This window comes from Bos indicus, chromosome 18 (genome assembly GCF_029378745.1).
Source record: "Bos indicus isolate NIAB-ARS_2022 breed Sahiwal x Tharparkar chromosome 18, NIAB-ARS_B.indTharparkar_mat_pri_1.0, whole genome shotgun sequence".
Classification (NCBI taxonomy): domain Eukaryota; kingdom Metazoa; phylum Chordata; class Mammalia; order Artiodactyla; family Bovidae; genus Bos; species Bos indicus.
In genome coordinates, this window is record NC_091777.1 from 19,056,125 (window position 1) to 19,078,330 (window position 22,206).

Genomic DNA, 22,206 nt, shown 5'->3' on the forward strand with positions numbered 1-22,206 from the left:
TAGTTCCCATTTCCCACCACCAACCACCCCACCATCCACCTCCCACTCTTATCTCATTGTATCCTATTACCCTGTTACTTCCTTCACAGAACCAAGATTATCTGAAATTAACGATCTATTTGCATGTTTATTGTCTGCTGTAACCCTTCCATTTTGAGGATAGGAATCTTGTCTATCTTGCTAAACTGAATCCCTGATAAATACAGTGCCTGCCAGACATGCAATAGTTCTTGAATGAATGAGTGACCACAAGGAAAGGAGCAAGAAAGCGTTTTAATCAAATATAAATGTAGTCAATGCCTTACAGATTTTTTTTAAAGTTCCAGAACACTTTGCTCATTTTACGATTTATGAAAATTGGATGTCATGAGAAAAAATAACCAAGGGAGAAATGTGTACTTAAAGGGTTCGTCGTCGTTCAGTCGCTCAGTCGTATCCGACTCTTGGCGACCCCATGGACTGCAGCACGCCAGGCTTATTTAAGTAATGAAAGAATCAAGCCGGAAACTAGAAATACACACACGAATGAATGAACTTTCCGGGACAGGCTGCAGTTCCTCCCCAGGGCAGGAGGCGGCGCTAGTGTCACGTCAACTCAGCCGCCGACAACTCTTGGTCCCTCTGGCTGACCGTCCAACGCCGGTGCCCGAGGACCGTGAGGGAACTAGCCAGTAGAAAGCCGTCTTAGTTATAGGGTCTGGCGGAAATGTCCAATGAGCGTAGCGGGTCTATTCAAGGGGCGGTGCCAAGAAGAGGGGCGGAGGGAAGCGGTTAGAGGTGGGAGTTGGCGCTGCGGGCCGGGTAGGGACCGCGGAGCTGAGATGCGGACGGGGCCGCGCCGGTGACCGGAGCTGCCGCCCGACATGAACTCGCTGGAGCAGGCGGAAGGTAGGGTGCGCCTCCTGGGTCCTTCCCTAACTCCTCCCGGAAGCTTGCGGGGCTCTCGAGGCGCCGGAATCGTGGGAACTGGTCGGGAGAGAGGAGGCCGCGAAGGATGGACTGACGGGGCCCGGAGCTGGGGGCGCGGGGGCCGGCACAGGGGCCAAGGGGCGGCCGGACACGGCCAGGCACTGCTTCCGGCGCGCCTGGCCTCCGCCGGCGCTGGAGAGGCGCTGCGTCAGCTCCCCCCTCATTCCCCCTGCGTGGACCAGGGAGCTTCTCGCCCGGTTACTTCTATTTCTTACTCGTTAGCAAACCGTTGTACTTTGTGCCTTGTAGGGCGCTAACTCACTTTATTTTTTTCTGATAGTCGTTAAGAGTTGTGTCCCTAATTCCTGCCTTGGTTTTTGGTAACTGCCGGGGTAAGGGAGTGCTTCTTGGTCTCCTTTTTAAAGTTTGAAAAGCGCAACTGAAAATGATACCTTACCTTGCTTATTCAGAGGGAACACCTTAAACGCCCCTGTCTTATAGAACTAGGCGTCGGCGCTCCAGAAGTGCCACATAGATCGTCTTGTAAGCTCTTGGGAGGCTGGAAAAGGGAGCATCTTTCCATTACCCCTCCGTTAGCTGTATCAGTCCAGTAAGAGCAGACTGAAAGCGTAGCTGTTAATTAAACATAAGGGCATCGAGACTTTGGTCCTAGGAAAGACATTATCCAAATACGGAGTTCTTGATTCCAACAGAGTTAAAACTCGACTTGATTTTGATCCTTTTTTTGCAACCCCAAATTTCTAGCTTTTGGCGCCGACTGAGGCTGCTGCTGATTTTCCACATACCATTTTACGAGGAACCAGCTAGTTTTCTTATATGTGAAATTGGAACTATAGAAACCTAGTGTTTCTGTCAAGTGCATAAAGGTGTCATAGTGAAGAAGTAAACAGTGCAGTCATACGTGTAAGTTGGTGTGCAAGACCTGAAGCAGTTAGAGTATTTAAAATTCATCGTAATAGATTCAGACTAGTAAGAGTAGCTAATTTCAAAATTGAAATCTTTTTACCTAGATCTCAAGGCTTTCGAGAGGAGACTTACTGAATATATTCATTGTTTGCAACCTGCCACTGGACGTTGGAGAAGTAAGTGCTTAGACATTTTTTTAAAGGAAAATAAGCTGACAGTTGATACTTTTATTCTACCTAGCAGTGATTTGCTTTCACGTAAAACTTTTGATTAACGAATGCTTGCTTAAAAAGCAAACAAATGCTTGCTTTATTAAACCATAAGGTTCCCTTTTGTTTTGACAGTTTTAGATCTATTTAATTTTGTAAATAACAGCATTTTAAAGAAATTTTAAGAAAAGAAACTGACAGCCCTAAAAGGATAGTCTTATTTTGTGTGGTTGAATTTTTATTTTTATATTAAAATACATATATTTTGTTAGACATATATGGCAAATCTGGTTACCAGAACACGTGATAAAAATTTCAGTGATCTGTTTAGCAGTTTTACAGTTTTGCCTATAAACTATTGAAGTAAAGTTTGTTAAAGGAAGTGATATTCACCAATACTGTAAAATGTGACTTGAAAGAATTGTAGTTACTGCTGCATGGAAATATATAGGAAATAGGAAATGTAGACAAATATATAAGTGATAAGATCAGTAAGCAGAATACTTTGGTAACTTATGTTGGGAGAGTCTTAATTTCTTGGCTGTTCATTGCTGAAGTCTAATTTTTTCCAAGAAGAGTGAAAAGTGAAAATCATTCAGTTGTGTCCCACTCTTTGGGACCCCATGGTCTCTATTATAGTCCATGGACTTCTCCAGGCCAGAATACTAGAGTGGGTAGCCTTCCCTTCTCCAGGGGATCTTCCCAACCCAGGGATCACACCCAGATCTCCCGCATTGCAGGCAGATTCTTAGATGAACCACAGGGAAGCCCAAGAAGGACATCCTTTATTTTGAAGTAGGATTCAGTTGGTGGGACTGAACTGAAGAGCACTGTTGAAGTCAGGGGTCTTTTCCTATGTCAAGGTTTTTTGTGTAATTTTTAGTAAATCTGTGTGCAAAGTGCTAATCATACGTTACAGGAATTCTGATTGGTCAGAATTCACTAGTAATGATTTTTCTCAAGCTCTCCCGTTTACCTAGGAATTATCCCGAAAACCTTATTTCACTGTTACTTGGGAATCTTTTTAAATGTATAGGAGTATAAAATGTAATATAATGAATACACTTTTTCTCTGGTTCACAGTCTCAGTGCTTCCATATAAACGACATCAGCTTGTTTAGTATACCCATTTGTATGAGGTCCTGTCTGGTGGGTTTGATTATGATTTTGCTTCATTTTAAGAAAAGAAAAATCTGTATACTTTAGTATATTTCTTATTGGAAATATAGAAATGTAAGAAACTGAGTTTAATCTGTTCTGAGCTGAGAGCATAAATTTGAAATTTTGAGTATTATTAAATAACTAAAATGAGATTGTTTTTCTGTGATTTGCCTCTTCTAAAAGTGCATCACCAGAGGTTCTAGATAATTAAGGTTTCGCAATATTTCTGTTGGTCTTTGAAGCTTGATCTGTAAATTTTTAAAAATGTTTGCATCCCAATTGAAAGAAAGTTAACTGTCTTGGTCTCTAGAACATTAACTAGGTCTTGGTGCCCCTGTATTATTTTTAATAGTATAATAGTATTTTAGTAATACTATTTATTCTCAGGTTTTACTTATGCTCTATCTAGAATTTCTAAAATAATTCTACCTTAATGAGGAGAAAGAATCTTTCTAACTTGTACTGTCAGTAATTCTACCCCAACTTTCCTTAAGTCCCTTAAAGAAAATCTGATACTGATGGGTGTGTTCCACACTCCCTAACACTGACCTTTGTTTAATTCAACAACAGGCGGTTGTCTGCAAGGCAGAATTCTTTAGTCCAGGTTCTCAGTGCATTCATGAAAGAGTCTTTGTTTGGTTTGTTTACATTAAAAAATGAGGTTTTGGTGGGGAGTGTTTTTTGTTTTGAATCTGCAGAAAGCATAAAGCACATAACAGAAATTTACATTAAAGTTTTACCACTTTGGTTCTTACTGCTTTTAATTTCATAAATCTATAGAAATACTGACTAAAGAATTCAGGGGGACAGTATCCGCCTCAGTTACTAAGGTTCACATTGTTTTAGAGAATTCCCCAAGGTCTTGTGGCAAGTTTCCCTAATTCCTGAGTGGAGTACATTTTCCCTTTAGTGAAGTGCTGCATCCTCTGGCTGTTGTTTATTAAGAACTGGTAGTAGTATCACATTAATGGCTTATTTCCTTACTAATTTCGTGTTTATCTTTCATCAGTGCTTCTTATAGTGGTATCTGTCTGTACAGCTACTGGTGCCTGGAACTGGTTAATAGATCCCGAGACACAAAAGGTAGAAGTTTTGATTTAAAATCTTTCATAGATTAAGTGAGACAATGGCTATAGCAATGCTTTGTTTTTTGTAAAGTATTAATCAAATGCTTCCTATTAGTACTAGTAGTGATATTAATCATGTTAAAAATATGCCTTATATTAATTTGCTTGGAAAAAAACTTCAGCTGGCTATTGCGGGTCAAGTATCTTTGCCAAGAAAAAGGTCTAAGAAATACTACTTAAATTACTTTTCATTTCTGAACTTGTATGCAGTTGTTATGTATCTCCCTATTACATATTTCAGTGTAAACACTATATTTTGTTTTGTTCGTTTAGTATCATCAGTACCAACTTTTAAAAACTATACAGCAACATTTTCTTCTATGAGTTACTTTTGTTAATGCCTTTCCTCACCCCGTAAAGCATTTGAGACAACTTTGCAGTAAGCATTATGATTAAATAGTAGATGTAAGTGTACTAAGCAGCCAAGACCAGAAAAAAACAGGAGGATGTCAGAACCAGGACGGAAACCAGCTCACTAATACCATAGACCATCTGGGCCAGCATAATTGCCAGGGTCTCTGAAGTGGCACACCACCTTTATGACAGAAAGCGAAGAGGAACTAAAAACCATCTTGATGAAAGTGAAAGAGAGTGAAAACGTTGGCTTAAAGCTCAGCATTCAGAAAACTAAGATCATGGCATCTGGTCCCATCATTTCATGGGAAATAGATGGGGAAACAGTAGAAACAGTGTCAGACTTTATTTTGGGGGGCTCCAAAATCACTGCAAATGGTGATTGCAGCCATGAAATTAAAAGACACTTACTCCTTGGAAGGAAAGTTATGACCAACCTAGATAGCATATTCAAAAGCAGAGACATTACTTTTCCAACAAAGGTCCGTCTAGTCAAGGCTGTGGTTTTTCCAGTGGTCATGTATGGATGCGAGAGTTGGACTGTGAAGAAGGCTGAGCGCCGAAGAATTGATGCTTTTGAACTGTGGTGTTGGAGAAGACTCTTGAGAGTCCCTTGGACTGCAAGGAGATCAGTCCTGGGGTTTCTTTGGAAAGACTGATGCTAAAGCTGAAACTCCAGTACTTTGGCCACCTCATGCAAAGAGTTGACTCATTGGAAAAGACTCTGATGCTGGGAGGGATTGGGGGCAGGAGGAGAAGGGGGCGACAGAGGATGAGATAGCTGGATGGCATCACCGACTCGATGGACATGAGTTTGGGTGAACTCCGGGAGTTGGTGATGGACAGGGAGGCCTGGCGTGCTGCGATTCATGGGGTCGCAGGGTCAGACACAACTGAGCGACTGAACTGAACTGAAGTCACTGCCAGTTCCATGGTTTTCATCATGAAGAGAACAGATGTGTAAATTCCCTAAACTGTCAGAGCCCTTCTTTTTCAACTTCATTTTATCTTTAAAAAAAAAAAAATCTGCCTGAAGTTTAATATAGGAGACACTGAGAGATCTCCCATTGGACACCAAGAATATCGCTGTGCCAAATGCAGTAACAGATTTCATAATGTTATTTCTTGAAGCATCCTTTAATGAAACATAGCATGTTTCTGAAATTTCTACCTCTTTCTACCAACTTGTGCCTTAATTTAAAACTTGAGCTTTTTTGTTAAAGGAAGTAATCATCTTCAGTTTTTCAGCGAAGTTTCTTTTCTCCCAGTTCAGCTTTCTTTAGGTATTAATGATATTGTAATTTTCACAAAATTAACCTTCCCCTTTTAAACTATAACTAGATAAACTATTTTCAGTAGCTTTATTTACAACCGTTAAGTTATATAGAAGAAAAACTTATTAATAAGACTTTTGTCAGCAGTCTAAATGGCAGTTCAGACAACCAGGGGGTTATTTACCATGTAATCTCTCTGACTTTATCCACTGAGGTGGAAACACAAAAGAATAGGAGCAGGGGAGGTTGGTGATGGGATTTCACGTTAATAGAGGGGTTTTTATAATGGATAAGAAACCCTCCTGTGTGTCCCTTTATAGCTGGTACTCATCCTTAGGGGAAGAGTGAAGGAGGCTGGCAAGAAAAAGGTCTGTCTTGGGAAATGAATCTGACTTCTAATTGGGAAAAACATAAGCTGATTTCAGCTAGTTGACATCTTAATAAAACATAGAATTAAATGTAATATGAAATAGGCTCAAAATTCTGTAGTTAATGTAATTCTCTAAATTAGGTGAGAATGTAAGTATTAGCCTAAATGTCAACTCTGTATTTCAATATTTAATAACTTCAAACCTGACAAACAGTGATTGTGTCTGTAAGAAGAGTTGCAGACTCGAAAGCCAGTGGCTAGGTGGAGGGGCATAGGGGAGAGGGAATGTGGCAAACTGGAAAGTACAGGAGTGCCCAGACTAAAGGAGGAAATTGTTACTTGGGTGCAGTTGACTGTTGCCATGGAGGAAAGAAGGCGGATGCTGACCTAATTAAAACTAAAACACTGTATGTGCTAATATTGTGCAGGGCTCATAAAACACAGCTAGCCTGTGGGAATTGAACTGTCCTCAAGGGTTTAAGAAGACATTACTCTGGAATATTAATCTTTCTTCAAGATCCCATCCTTCTGGGAGCTTTCTCCTTCCTGATGTTTTCAACCTGTCATCTCTTCACTTGACAAATTTATTTAAGCAGTACCATGCTAGGCCACTGTTCTTCCTTAAGTTTAGTTCTCTGTCTTGAAACATGTACACATATCTTAGTATGAGAGTGGAGCACAGATGCCCTTAGTTTGATTCTGTTGCTCCCATTTAGTTTCTAGTCCACTTGATTTCTTTTTCTAGACTCTAAATACTTGCCTTCTCCATCTGCATTCTGATTCCCAGTAGTCTGGCTTCAGTGCCTACGCTTGTTCCCATTCTGGATCCTGTTCCCTTGTCCTTCTACATAGTCTCAGAATTGTGGATGGTTCTGTTTTTTTTCTACCATCTGATTATGCTCATATCTGAAATTAGCTCTTTGTTTCTCTTGAACTGTAGTTTTTTATGGCTAGCTACTAATTATTCTCTTCTACTGGAATGTCCTGTGGCCATCTAAATCTAGTAACTTCAAAACCAAACTCATGTTTTGTTTCTTTCAGAAAGAAAGGGTGATGCTGAAACTCAGTCTTGTAAGGATATGTAGGAGCTAGCCAGGTGAAGAGAGAAAAGGAAAATGGTAGTGATTAGACTGAGACCAGGTTGTGTATGCAGTTTGATCACTTCTGCTTTTTAACAGGGAAGATAACTAGATCATGTCTGACTTGTGTTTTTGTTGAGATTAGAGGCTTCATCTCCATTCATTCAACAATATTGAGCACCTATATGTGCCTGGGTGGTTGCTCAGTCGTGTGCACCTCTTTGCGACCCTTTGGACTGTAGCCCGCCAGGCTCCTCTGTCCAGGGGATTTCCCAGGCGAGATTACTGGAGTGAGTTGCCATTTTCCTCCTCCAGGGGATCTCCCCAGCCCAGCGATTGAATCCCTGTCTCCTGTGTATCCTGCATTGCAGACTGAGTCTTTACCTACTGAGCCACTGGGGAAGCCCCTGAGCACCAATATTTGCCAAGTCCTATTTCAGGTGTTGGGAAAATAGCAATGCCATGCCCAGAACAGTATCCCTCCGCCTGCAGAACTTTTTTCTTTTTTTTTTTTCTCTTTGGCCATGGCACTTGGCATGTGGAATCTTTTCTAACCAGAGATCAAAGCCCTCTTCTCTGGGAGCATGGAGTCTTAACCACTGGACCGCCCGGGAAGTCCACGGAACTTGTAGTCTTACGCTTTTTAAATTACTTCTCACTAGGAAGGGTTCAGTAAATGTTGTCAGTAGGGTATTTTTTTAATTATAGAATTGAATTTGTAATGGTTCAAGCATTTGGAATGAATGGAGGGAATATTACTATATTGTTTTGCTGCATTGAAGATTTAAAACAGACATTAATTTGTGTAGCATAACAATAGGAAGAATTGGGATTTGGGAAAGTCCTCAAATTCCTTTTTTTTTTTTTGCCTTGCCTCGCAGCTTACGGAATCCCAGATCCCTCTTGTTCCTTGTTCAGTGGCTAAGTCATCTCTGACTGTTTGCGATCCCATGGACTGCAGCATGCCAGGCTTCGCTGTCCTTCACTGTCTTCCAGAGTTTGTGCAGACTCATGTCCATTGAGTTGGTGATGCCATCCAACCATCTCATCCTCTGTTACCCCTTCTCCTCCTGCCCTCCAGTCTTTCCGAACATCTGGGTCTTTTCCATTGAGTTGGCTCTTTTCATTAGGTGGTCAAAGTACTGGAGCTTCAACTCCAGCATCAGTCCTTCCAGTGAATATTCAGGGTTGATTTCCTTTAGATTGACTGGATTGGTCTCCTTGTCCAGCTGACTCTCAGGAGTCTTCTCCAGCACCACAATTCAAAAACGTTGATCCTTCTTTATGGTCCACCTCTCACATCCAGACATGATTATGGGAAAAACCATAGCTTTGACTGTACGGATCTTTGTCAGCAAAGTGATGTCTCTGCTTTTGAATACAGTCTAGGTTTGTCATAGCTTTTCTTCCAAGGAGCAGGCCATGGCAGTGAAAGCCCAAAAGCCACCAGGGAACTCACCAAATTCTCGTACTTTAGAGAATGAAATGTTACATGTGTTCATGTACAAGTAAAGAAGTAGGAACCAATACTGTTATAAGATTTTTAACATTTTTATATTTCAAAATCTTGTTTTGACAGGTGTCCTTCTTCACATCCTTGTGGAACCATCCGTTTTTCACCATTAGCTGCATCACTCTAATAGGCTTATTCTTCGCTGGGATTCACAAGAGAGTGGTCGCACCGTCAATGTATCCTTCATCATGAGTTGAATTTTGTTCTCTGAACTAAACTAAAGCACCTCTCTACGTGTTGTTAAAAGCTTACTTTTGAAATACAAATTTTCCTTTGACCGTATTTATTCAGTATAGCTGCTCGATGTCGAACTGTGTTAGCGGAATACAACATGTCTTGTGATGATGTGAGTATTTTCATTAGAAAACTGTAGACAACATGTGAAAGGACTGAAGTTCTTTGGTTTAAGTAAAACAAGCATTAAAGATAATTTGTCTCAATGGAATTAATAGGGAGAATATTCATTGTAGCATTGATTTGAAGACACTTTTTTTAAAAACACTGTAACATCCCTGAAAATTGAGATATATCTAACAGTGGTGTCTCATAGTTAAATTGGTAGAGAGTGTAATTTGTCTTAATGACAGAAAGTCATGATGCACCTTCTAACTGAAGCTGTCTTAGATTTGGTGAAATACAGTGGTCATTATTGGCCAAAAATGACTCTCTGGGAGTTGGTTTTATGAACTACTGTTATTTATCTTATGCTGTTGTGTATATAGAGTTTTAAATAGAGTAATAGATTAATTGATAGACTATAGACATATGAACCTGCCATGTTTTTAAAAAAGTTAATCACATATCAATATGATGAGAATATGTCACAATTTTGATTTTATTTATAAAAAGCATTTTTACCTTCAACTTAAAAAAACTATTTAGTAATACCTACCCAGTATAGAAGATTAGTATAAAAGGTCAAAAAAATTCTAGGGCAGGATAACAACTGGATTGGTGAAAGAGAATGATAGAGGATAGTATCCGTGATATTTGAAGACCTATTAAAAATTAATAATAAAAAGACAAATAGTACATTTTTAAAATGGGAAAAGGTTAAGTCATATTGCACAAGTGGAAATACAAATGGATAAAGGTGAAGACTGGACAGCCTCATTTATCATGGAGGAAGTACAAAGTTAAACAGTTCATTTATAAATATCACCTGTCAGATTAGTAAAAATTAAATACTTTATAACTAGTGTGGTGGTGAAACGATGCAGCCACACACTGCTTGTTGGGACTATACATTGATACAGTGGGTTGCCATTTCTCTCGCCAGGGAATCTTCTTGACCCAGCGATTGAACCCACAACCCAGGTCTCCTGCATTTTAGGTACATAACTTTACCATCTGAGCCACCAGGGAAGCCCTTTTTGAAGGATAGTTTTCATCAGTCTTATAAAACGTAGTATGTGCTTGCCTCATGACCTAACCATTCTGTTTTTCTTCTACCCTGGTTGGGGGTACCATCCCACAGGTACACAGGGTTGTTCATTATAACCTCCTTAGTAGTGAAAAAAAAAATGGAAATAATCTTTGTGTCTCAACAAGGGAGTGGTGAAATAGGCTGTGGGAAAGCCATATCATAGGAAATCAGAAGTAAATCTGTAAATACAGACATGGAAGCATCCAAGACATAATGTAGGAGCAAAAAGTAAATTAACAAACAATATGCTCAGTTTGGTGCTTTTTTTTGTTTTAAGTTTTAATTAGGGAAATTTCCAAACATAAGAAGGCAAAGAGAAGAGCTAAATGAACTTCATTTATCCTCAAGCGGTGTCAACAGTAAATCAGCTCTTGGCCATTCTTTTTTGTTTTCATGGCCATTCTTATGTCATGTGTACCCCTGCCCACCTTCCCCATCATCAGGTTATTTAGAAATGAAACGCTTAATTAGCATGTTAGAAGCACCAAATTTTTATTCATATATGTGAATATAAGTCCATTAAAAAAACAGTATGTAAGAATTCATGCTAAAACTGTTTTCTTCTGTAAGAGGACTAGAATTTGAGGTAAATGGAAAGGATGACTGGCTTGTCTTGTTTGAACTTTTTATTAAATCCATGGTATTTTTATACAGTGGAATACTACATATCTTATAATAGCAGGCTAAAAAGGTACAAAAGTGCTGAAACATAGTGGCGCCGGTGAGTTTCAGAAACACACTGAATGAAAGAAGCAGGAGCAGAAAAACACACGGTGAGGTTCCATTTATTTAAAGGTCAGAGACAGGCAGGTTAATCTATGGTGAGCAGTTATGTCGGGAGCTCAGGTTCCATTGACCTTGGAAAGAAGTATGGAGGAACTTTCTAAGTGGTGACGATGTTCTGTAGCTTGCCTTGAGAGGTGGCAACTTGGGTCTATACATTTGTCAGAACTTAACAATTTTATATGAATTATACCCCAGTAAAACTGTAGAAAACTTAGTAAAAGTTCTACCAAGATACAAAAGTATTACCAAAAATTAAGGGAAAGTAAGACTTGAGATAATCACGATGGTGTGATTACTGACCTAGAGCCAGACATCATGGAATGTGAAGTCAAGTGGGCCTTAGAAAGCATCACTACGAACAAAGCTAGTGGAGGTGATGCAATTCCAGTTGAGCTCCTTCAAATCCTGAGAGATGATGCTGTGAAAGTGCTGCACTCAATATGCCAGCAAGTTTGGAAAACTCAGCAATGGCCACAAGACTGGAAAAGGTCAGTTTTCATTCCAATCCCAAAGAAAGGCAATGCCAAAGAATGCTCAAACTACTGCACAATTGCACTCATCTCACACTCTAGTAAAGTAATGCTCAAAATTCTCCAAGCCAGGCTTCAGCAATATGCGAACCATGAACTTCCTGATATTCAAGCTGGTTTTAGAAAAGGCAGAGGAACCAGAGACCAAATTGCCAACATCCGCTGGATCATGGAAAAAGCAAGAGAGTTCCAGAAAAACATCTATTTCTGCTTTATTGGCTATGCCAAAGCCTTTGACTGTGTGCATCACAATAAACTGTGGAAAATTGTGAAAGAGATGGGAATACGAGACCACCTGACCTGCCTCTTGAGAAATCTGTATGCAGGTCAGGAAGCAACAGTTAGAACTGGACATGGAACAACAGACTGGTTCCAAATAGGAAAGGGAGTACGTCAAGGCTGTATATTGTCACCCTGCTTGTTTAACTTATATGCAGAGTACATCATGAGAAACGCTGGACTGGAAGAAACACAAGCTGGAATCAAGATTGCCGAGAGAAATATCAATAACCTCAGACATGCAGATGACACCACCCTTATGGCAGAAAGTGAAGGGGAACTCAAAAGCCTCTTGAAAGTGAAAGAGGAGAGTGAAAAAGTTGGCTTAAAGTTCAACATTCAGAAAACGAAGATCATGGCATCTGGTCCCATCACTTCATGGGAAATAGATGGGGAAACAGTGGAAACAGTGTCAGACTTTATTTTTTTGGGCTCCAAAATCACTGCAGGTGGTGGCTGCAGCCATGAAATTAAAAGGCACGAATCCTTGGAAGGAAAGTTATGACCAACCTAGATAGCATATTCAAAATCAGAGACATTACTTTGCCAACAAAGGTCCGTCTAGTCAAGGCTATGGTTTTTCCTGTGGTCATGTGTGGATTTGAGAGTTAGACTGTGAAGCTGAGCGCCGAAGAATTGATGCTTTTGAACTGTGGTGTTGGAGAAGACTCTTGAGAGTCCCTTGGACTGCCAGGAGATCCAACCAGTCCATTCTGAAGGAGATCAGCCCTGGGTGTTCTTTGGAAGGAATGATGCTAAAGCTGAAACTCTAGTACTTTGGCCACCTCATACGAAGAGTTAACTCCTTGGAAAAGACCCTGATGCTGGAAGGGATTGGGGGCAGGAGGAGAAGGGGACGACAGAAGATGAGATGGCTGGATGGCATCACTGACTCGATGGACGTGAGTCTGGGTGAACTCTGGGAGTTGGTGATGGACAGGGAGGCCTGGCGTGCTGCGATTCATGGGGTCTCGAAGAGTCGGACACGACTGAGCGACTGAACTGAACTGAAGACTTGAGAGGGAACCAGAATCCTGACAATAGTTTTGACCTAGAACCTTGCAACCAAAGATAATCACCATGTTTTATGTTTTATTGTGTATCTCATGTACTTATTATAAGAGAAAGATGTTATAATCAAGCTTATGAGTAAAGAACCTCTAAACAGTGTTACAGGGTTTTCAATTCTGCTCTTTGACCCAGTGTTAGGATTTCAGAGCTGACATATATTGGACATTAACTGTATACAAGGTCTTGGGCCTGTTTTTCCTTTTTATTTACATGATCTCAGTTAATGTCATCCGTTTTGTTTAATTACGTAGTGCTCCACTTTATGGATGCATCATAATTTCATCCACACTTTGCGTGTTGTATATGTTATGCATATTTCATTAGAGCTTAAGCTCCACAAGGACAGGAAACTGTCTCGTCCGTTACTGGGTTTCTAGCATCTCTTGAGGCCTGGCACGTGATAAGCACTCAGTCAATCCTGAATGAAAGAACAGGACTTAAATGAGCATCCTTAAACTTGGATCTCTTCAGATAAGTTCCTAGAAATGAAATTCTTTGGATTATATGGTACGTCCTTTTTTTTTGGTAACTATGACACTGGCCCCGCACGGGCCCTACTGTACCCATCTGCACATGGAAACAGAAGACTTGTATCCGTGTGCGTGAGTACCAGCAGCATATGAGTGTCTGTCATTCAACCTTAGGTGTGCATTTTAACTTGAGGAAATTAAAGTTTTGATGTTAGAAAATGGGAAAGTTTTTGTTCAGATACACAGTTTTATTTATGTTTTCTAGACTCCACTTGGTAAGGAGCATAAATTAGCCTATACAAGTCTGGATTTTATTTTATCCAATGGGTTGGTTGGCTGATTTTCAGGAAGACTGTGTGTGTGTGTTTTAAAGTACTAAAGATTTTAGAAGAAAATTCTACACAAAGAACACTTAGAAAATATAACTATTAATTGCTTAATCTTGACTAAATGTTGAGGGATGTTCTGATGCCTTATAAGGCTTTTAGGAAAGTGGTGATAGTTTTAATAGAATTGTATATATATATACTCTTAACCGTTTTTTCTTTTTATTTTTACAGACAGGAAAGCTAATTTTGAAACCTAGGCCTCATGTTCAATGACAATCTACACTCATTGTTTTGGGACTTAAAACAACCTTTCTTCAAAAAGTGATACAGCAAAAAGCCATAAAAGATTCCTTTTACAGTTGGATATGTGACTGTCATAGCAACAACAGACAAGAAATGTGCAATATTTCCCCAGATTATCTTCATGATGATGACTCTCGTTATCAGTGCTGTGGTACCTTGATTATCTGTGTTTCAGTATTAGTGTCACTTTAGTACTTCAGATCCTGCGAAGGTTTTTGCAGATGAAGTATGTATGTAATATGTTACTAAGTTAAACTTAGAAACAGAACCTCATCCAGTTTTTATAATGTATTTTTGCAAACTACTGTAAATAGCCAATCAATGCCAATGTTAAAGAGGAAATGTTATGTGGACTTCGTTCTCCTGCACCAGTATTTCAAGAACATCCGCTTGCCATCTCCACAGCTCTTTAAAACCGGCTATTACGTATAGCTGTGCCTTTCACTTGAGACTCCTCTTTTAATCATAATGCAGGAAAAACATCGGATTGAGCTTAGGCTAAGGAAAATTCATCTCCATTATGTTGTAAGAAATTGTAGATGTTTTGAGAAACAGTTTTTGTTAAACCAGATAGTGAATTTCAGCCACTGTAGTGCTATTTTCCAGGTTCATTGTTTTCATTTAATGCTAAATATACTTTATATTTTTTTAAATGATTTTAAGAACACTCCAAAGGCTTCTAAGTAGACAGATTTAGTTATAAATTACGTATTGTCTGGGAATTTGACCGTCATTGTTTTAGATTATTGGATTTTATGCTGTGGTAGACATGCTGTTACACTAGTATTGTGCAGGTGTGATTGGTCATCCACTCCGTCATGGGATCACTTGGGAGCAGCGCCACAAACCAGAGTCTAAAATTCTCACTGTTTAGAGAGTGTTAATGACATACTGTGTATGCATATTAGCCACATGTACTATAATAACCCTGAAGATTAAACTATTGGGATTGCTGTAAATATTTTAAAGAACTGGAGGTGCCTTTTACCTGTTTATTAGAAGATTTTGAAAAGGTTTAAATTATTTCATGAGCAATCTTTTTAATTTCATTTAATGTAAAGCTGAAAATTCAAAGACAGGACAAAAAATTTTTAACAAGGCTGCCATTTATCTTAAATGTGTTCATCTTGGCTTTCACATGTACAAAATTTTATTCTTTGAACTGCAGCAATAAACCCTCTGCTCCTACTAAGTCTTAAGAGGGTATTCTATATATTCTTCATTGTTTTATTTCCTGTAAATTTTGTAGGTAAATATGTGCATAAAAATAAATACTTTATATATACATAGTGATTGGGCTTTTCCTTGGTGTAAGTCTGTAACTGAAAAGAATTTTAAACATACTGTGTGTCAGATACAGGCTAGTTCCAAATGAGACATTTCACTCTAACTGTAGTCAGTAGGTCCAGTAGAGCAAATTGCAAGTGACAGTTGAAGGTGCACAGTTTATCAAGCTGGCAGTACTTTTAATATGTCTTATTCTGTGTGCTATGTGCTCAGTTACTCAGTTGGGTCTGCTGTGGACTGTGGTCCACCAGTTTCCTCTGTGCTTGGAATTTTCCTGGCAAGGATACTGGAATGGGTTGCTATTTCCTACTCCAGAGGATTTTCCTGACCCAGGAACTGAACCCAGGTCTCTTGCGTCTCTTGCATTGGCAGGTGAATTCTTTACCACTGTGCCACCTGGGAAACCCCATTTCTTATTCATCATTATCTAATAACATTTGGCTCTTAAAATTCAGGTTTTCTCAAAAACTGATCGCTAGTTTCCTCCAAGAGTATAAAACTAAAGAGCGATTTTATATGTCCTTAATCCTTTATGGAATCAAAAGCTACTTCATGTATTTAACAAAAGCCTTGACTGTCCTTCCCTAGAAAACTGTGTCTGTGTAATGCATATACTTCACATGTACATGGAGAGGATTCCAGGGATTTCCTGATGCCAGGCTGCTTGGAATCCAGTGGCTCCAAGAAAGAAACTTTTGTAACAGTTCCAAAGACTTTTCATACCTTAACTTCTAGCACAACAATTTCTTTTCCAAAAAAGTCTTTACTCTGATTGAAATGGCCCAAGGATCCTTGCCAAGCTAGCTTCTTAACCACCAGCACCGTCACTCTTGAATATCCTTCTACACTGTTAGGAAATTACTGTTGAGACTAGTCCTCTAACTTTACAGGTGGGAAAGACAGTCTTAGATTTGCAAAGTGACTTTACATCCACCTGACTTACTGAAGACAACCAACACTAAGTCTCTTGACTCAGATTGAACGGGTGTGTGTGTGTGACTTAAGTCATGAGCCATTACAATGGTATGGTTAAGAATGTACACTCTCGTGCCAAACTGTCTGGATTCTGATCTCAGATCTACTACTTGCTACTTTTGTAACCTTAGGCAAATTATGTAGCCTTGGTTTTTTCATTTATAAAATGGGCATGATGCCAGTCTTCTAGATAGGGAAAGACACAGTGTGTAAGATAAAGGTGTGTTGCCAATCATCCAGGCTTATATCCAGTATTACTAATTCACGGAGAGCACTTAACCAGCGCTTGGCACAGAGTCAATGCTCAGTAAATCTAGTTGTTAAACACTAAAGAAAGAAAGAGTTGACTCATTGGAAAAGACTGATGCTGGGAGGGATTGGGGGCAGGAGGAGAAGGGGACGACAGAGGATGATGGCTGGATGGCATCACCAACTCGATGGACATGAGTTTGGGTGAACCCCAGGAGTTGGTGATGGACAGGGAGGCCTGGTTTGCTGCGATTCATGGGGTTGCAAAGAGTCGGACACGACAGCAACTGAACTGAACTGAAAGAAAACCTCGTTATAGCTACTTTACTAATATTTATATCTCAGTTGAGATAGCCATGAGGGGAATTTTCAGTTAGAAGGCTAAATGCTAAGATTTGTAATGTAAAAAGTCATAGTGCAACTAACATAGCTTCATTATAACTTCATTAAGTCAAAAGAAACATCGTTTATCTTTGCTTTCTGTATTCTAATTTTCGATATTTGCCCCTGCTCTACCCTAAAAAATCATTTTTTTAAATCTAACAAATTGTTAAGAAAAATTTTAAAACAAATGTAAAAGTAGAGAAAGTGATACAATGGACACCCACGGACACATTGCCCAACTTTAACAGTTAGCAACATAAACGTAACCAATTTGTGTCTTGTGTTCTATTTCCTCACCCCCACAGAGGATTATTTTGAAGTAAAGCCTAGATAATTTTTCATTAAAACCGTAAATAGTCCAGTAAATATCTCCAAAAGATATTTCAACATAGTCAACAATACTGTATCCCATGTAAAGCAATAATTTTGTACTATCAAAGGTACAAAGGGTCTGTTGCCCCCTTCTGCCTTCAATCTTTCCCAGCATCAGGGTTTTCCAGTGAGTCGGCTTTTGGCATCAGGTAACCAAAGTATTAGAGCTTCAGCATCAGTCCCTCCTGTGAATATTCAGGGCTGATTTCCTTTAGGATTGACTGGTTTGATCTTGCTCTCCACGGGACTCTCAAGAGTCTTCTCCAGCACCACAGTTTGAAAGAATCAATTCTTCGGTGCTCCGCCTTCTTTATGGTCCGACTCTCACATCCATACGTGACTACTAGAAAAACCATAGCTTTGACTATACAGACCTTTGTTGGCAAAGTGATGTCTCTGCTTTTTAATACACTGTCCAGGCTTGTCATAGCTTTTCTTCCAGGACGCAAGCATCTTTTAATTTGGTGGCTGCAGTCACCCTCTGCAATGATTTTGGAGCCCAAGAAAATAAAATCTGTCACTGTTTCCACTTTTCCCCATCTGTTTGCCTTGAAGTGGTAGGATTGGATGCCATGATTTTAGTTTTTTGAATGTGGAGTTTTCAGCCAGCTTTTTCACTCTCTTACCCTCAACAAGAGGCTCTTTAGTTCCTCTTCCTTTCTGTCGTTAAGAGTGGTATCGTCTGCATGTCTGAGGTTGTTATTTCTCCCTGCAATCTTTTTTTTCCCTCCCTGCAATCTTGATTCCAGCTTGTGATTCATCCAGCCCAGCATTTCACATGATGTACTCTGCATAAAAGTTAAATAAACAGGGTAACTATATAATCTTGATGTCCTTCTTTCCCAATTTTGAACCAGTCCGTTGTTTCATGTCTGGTTCTAACTGTTGTTTCTTGACCTGTATACAGGTTTCTCAAGAGTCAGGTAATACAGTCTGATATCCTCATCTCTTGAAGAATTTTCCACAGTTTGTTGTAATCCACATAGGCAAAGGCTTTTGTGTAGTCAATGTAGCAGAAGTAGATGTTTTTCTGGAATTCTCTTGCTTTTTCTATGATCCAGTGGATGTTGGCAATTTTACCTCTGGTTCCTCTGCCTTTTCTAAATCCCACTTGTAGGATTCAGGTACTGTTGAAGAAATTTTAAAAAAGAATCAGATAAATTTGAATAGCCACAGTTTGGGGAAAAAAATAAAACAACAACCTAGGGTCTGGGACTGGGTTTCTGAAATCCCTATTTCTGAATGTCTGATTACGTTTGTGAACTCATGCATGTAAAATATTTTTTCAATAAATTATGTAAAGTGACTCCAGTCAAGAGCTTCCAGAGTAAACAGCATTATCACAGTGAACACCACTGCTATCTCTTCCATGTATCAACAACTTCAAAGGAAATGGAGAACCCACATGCAATCCACCTTGAAAGTCCAGTATGACTGCTATGCAGCATAGACAGTTCCTAGTCTGGATAAGGGCAGGAGGAAAGGAGAAGGATGACAGGGAGAAACTGGAATGGATATGTGTGAACATGTGAGAAATACAATTGACAAAGTAATGAAAATAAGGCAATTATTAAGTCCAAGGAAAATGAAGGATTGTATAAGAAAGAGACTGGTTTTAGTGGACTTCTTAGACATTTTAACTTTCCTGATGGTTCAGAATGTAAAGAGTTTGCCTGCAATGCAGGAAACCTGGGTTCAATTCCTGGGTTGGAAAGATCCCCTGGAGAAGGAAATAGCAACCCACTCCAGTATTCTTGCCTGGAGAATCCCATGGACAGAGGAGCCTGGAGGGCTACAGTCCATGGGGTCGCAAAGACTTGGACATGACCGAGTGAATAATACTTAATACTTAGACATTTAGCAGTGTCCAAGTAATTTGAATAGCGATAGCTGATTTAACCAAGAATTGTGGTATGGTTTTGTCAGAGGAAGTAGAAATGGAGGAGAAGGTACAGGAGAGTAAAATCTTTATACCTCCCAGGGCAAGAAGGCAAGAAAGAAAGAAATAATAGCTTAGTCTTGGGAATGTGGAGATAATAACAGGAGAAACAGTTGAGAATGTCTACTTCCTAGTAGACATTGGCTTGGGGTTGGGGAGAAGAAAAGCAAGGGACTGCTGTTCTTTTATAACTTTTCAAATTGTGCATTTATGTAAGAAACTTCTTTTCAATGAGGTAGTAAAATAAATACAAGTTTGCTGGGGGCAGTAGTTCATTTTATGAAACACATTTAGAGCATTTTGCCCAGTTTGGGAGCCCTTGCTCTGCTCTTATACTTAGTCATTATGTTCCTCCTTTTACCTGGTGTTACCCAATAAAACTTTGGTGTTTTGTTTTGTTTTTTTTTTCAATTTGCTAGCTCTTCAGTAGATACCAAAAAATTCATTAGGAGACAATGTATTGGAGTTATTTCGAGCCAGTTCAAGTCTGTGTGAGTAGGGTCAGTCCTATCTTTGTCATTTAGAAATCACGTGCTCTTAGGCAAGTAACTTCTCAGTGCCTCGCTTCTCTCATCTCTGACATGGCAGTGGGTGCCACGTGGGGTTGTTGATGGGCTAAACAGCTTAATCCACGCAGAGCTCTCAGAGCACTGTCTGGCACACAGCGATGGCTCAATAAATACTGTCAAGGGTACCCTCACTCTCCAAATAGGGAATGGAATCCATTATAATTACCAATGAGTATGGGGGAGATGATCAAACCAGGGGTAGGTTCTGCAGGCTTTTTAAAAAATCAACTTTATTGAGGTTAATTTACATGAAACAACTCTAATTTTTATCATAAAATGCAATTTTAACTGTACAGTTTGATGAACTTTGATAAATATAGTACCCCTGCAACATCACTACAAGGAAAATGCAGAACAATCACCCCAAAGGGTTCCCTCACCCATGTGCCAGTCAGTTCCCATCCCCAACCTCTGGCTCTGGGCAACTCTTGGCAGCTCTGTCACTATAGACGAGATTTGTGATTTCTAGAGTTTCACACAAATGAAATCATGGTATAATCATACAGTACAATTCTCTTTTGTCTGGTTTCTTTGCCAAACATGTTTTTGAGATTTTTATCTATGTTAATACATGTATCTGTAATTCATTCCCTTCCGTTGCTTTTTTGTTTTTTCATTTACCTGTTGACAGGTATTCCAGTTTGGGGCTGTTATTACTAGAGCTTCTGTGAATGTTCATCTACTCTACGGGTCAGTGTGGATATATTCACTTTTCTGGGAACACCTGGATCATAGGCTGAGTATATGTTAACTTTATAAGAAACCACCAAAATGTTATCTTTCTTTTTTTCATTATTTATTTATTTTTATCCTTCTCAAATTATTACTACAGCGGCTTCTCTTGTTGCAGAACTTGGGCTCTAGGCTCATGGGTTCAGTAGTTGTGACACATGGGTTTTATTGCCCCGAGGCATGTGGAAGCTTCCCAGACCAGCAATTGAACCTGTGTCCCCTGCATTAGCAGGCAGATGTCTCACCATTGAGCCACCAGGGAGGTCCCCACCAAAATGTTTTCTGAAGTAGTTGCCCCATTTTACATTCCCACCAGCAATGTTTGAGAGTTCCAGGAGCTACACAACCACTAAAAAGGCTAAAATGAGAAAGACTGACAATACTGGTTTAGGGGATAGCTGACTCTGTTGACTTTGGGGTATATAGGATGCTCTTAAAATGTACTCCCATCACTCTCTTTGGATCAAAACCATTAAGGTTTGTTGCTTTCCAAAGGTTGATTTTGAACTGTGCTGCTGAAGACTCTTGAGAATCCCTTGGACAACAAGGAGATCAAACCAGTCAGTCCCAAAGGAAATGAATCCTGAATATTCATTGGAAGTTCAGTTCAGTTCAGTCACTCAGTCATGTCCGACTCTTTGCGACCCCATGGACTGCAGCAGCACGCCAGGCCTCCCTGCCCATCACTAACTCCTGGAGTTTACCCAAACTCATGTCCATTGAGCCAGTGATGCCATCCAACCAACTCATCCTCTGTTGTCCCCTTCTCCTCCAATCTTTCCCAGCATCAGGGTCTTTTCCAGTGAGTCAGTTCTTCGTATCAGGTGGCCAAAATATTGGAGTTGCAGCTTCAATATCAGTCCTTCCAATGAACACTCAGGGCTGATATCCTTTAGGATGGACTGGTTGGATCTCCTTGCAGTCTAAGGGACTCTCAAGAGTCTTCTCCAACACCACAGTTCAAAAGCATCAATTCTTCAGTGCTCAGCTTTCTTCACAGTCCAACTCTCACATCCATACATGACCACTGGGAAAACCATAGCCTTGACCAGACGGACCTTTGTTGACAAAGTAATGTCTCTGCTTTTTAATATGCTGTCTAGGCTGGTCAAGACTTTCCTTCCAAGGAAAAAGCATCTTTTTGTTTCATGGCTGCAGTCACCATCTGCAGTGATTTTGGAGCCCCCCCAAAATAAAATCTGCCACTGTTTCCACTGTTGCCCCATCTATTTGCCATGAACTGATGGGACCGGATGCCATGATCTTAGTTTTCTTAATGTTGAGCTTTAAGCACAAGCTGGAATCAAGATTGCCAGGAGAAATATCAGTAACCTCAAATATGCAGATGACACCACCCTTATGGCAGAAAGTGAAGAAGAACTAAAGAGCCTCTTGATGAAAGTGAAAGAGGAGAGTGAAAAAGTTGGCTTAATTCATTGGAAGGACTGGTGCTGAAGCTGAAGCTACAGTACTTTGGCCACTGGATGCGAAGAGCCAACTCATGGGAAAAGACCCTTTGCTGGAAAAGATTGAGTGCAGGAGGAGAAGGGGTCAACAGAGAATGAAATGGCTGGATAGCATC

At 39.9% G+C, this 22,206-nt stretch overlaps 1 protein-coding gene across 1 annotated transcript; it reads left to right on the forward strand.

The window, feature by feature from the left end:
- Positions 1–754: 754 nt before the first annotated feature.
- On the forward strand, positions 755–15,410 carry CNEP1R1 (CTD nuclear envelope phosphatase 1 regulatory subunit 1). Its single transcript, XM_019979950.2, has 6 exons — positions 755–888; positions 1,941–2,012; positions 4,216–4,289; positions 8,990–9,099; positions 9,215–9,269; positions 14,046–15,410. Exons 1-6 carry the CDS (start codon positions 864–866, stop codon positions 14,085–14,087), a joined length of 378 nt encoding a protein of 125 aa, XP_019835509.1. The 5' UTR covers positions 755–863; the 3' UTR covers positions 14,088–15,410.
- Positions 15,411–22,206: the final 6,796 nt, after the last annotated feature.

Excerpts from the sequence above, each read along its gene's own strand:
- CNEP1R1 (XM_019979950.2), top strand. The coding sequence starts at position 864 with ATGAACTCGCTGGAGCAGGCGGAAG. Across the intron at positions 889-1,940 it reads CTCGCTGGAGCAGGCGGAAG|ATCTCAAGGCTTTCGAGAGG; the intron begins GTAGGGTGCGCC and ends CTTTTTACCTAG. Across the intron at positions 4,290-8,989 it reads TAGATCCCGAGACACAAAAG|GTGTCCTTCTTCACATCCTT; the intron begins GTAGAAGTTTTG and ends TTGTTTTGACAG.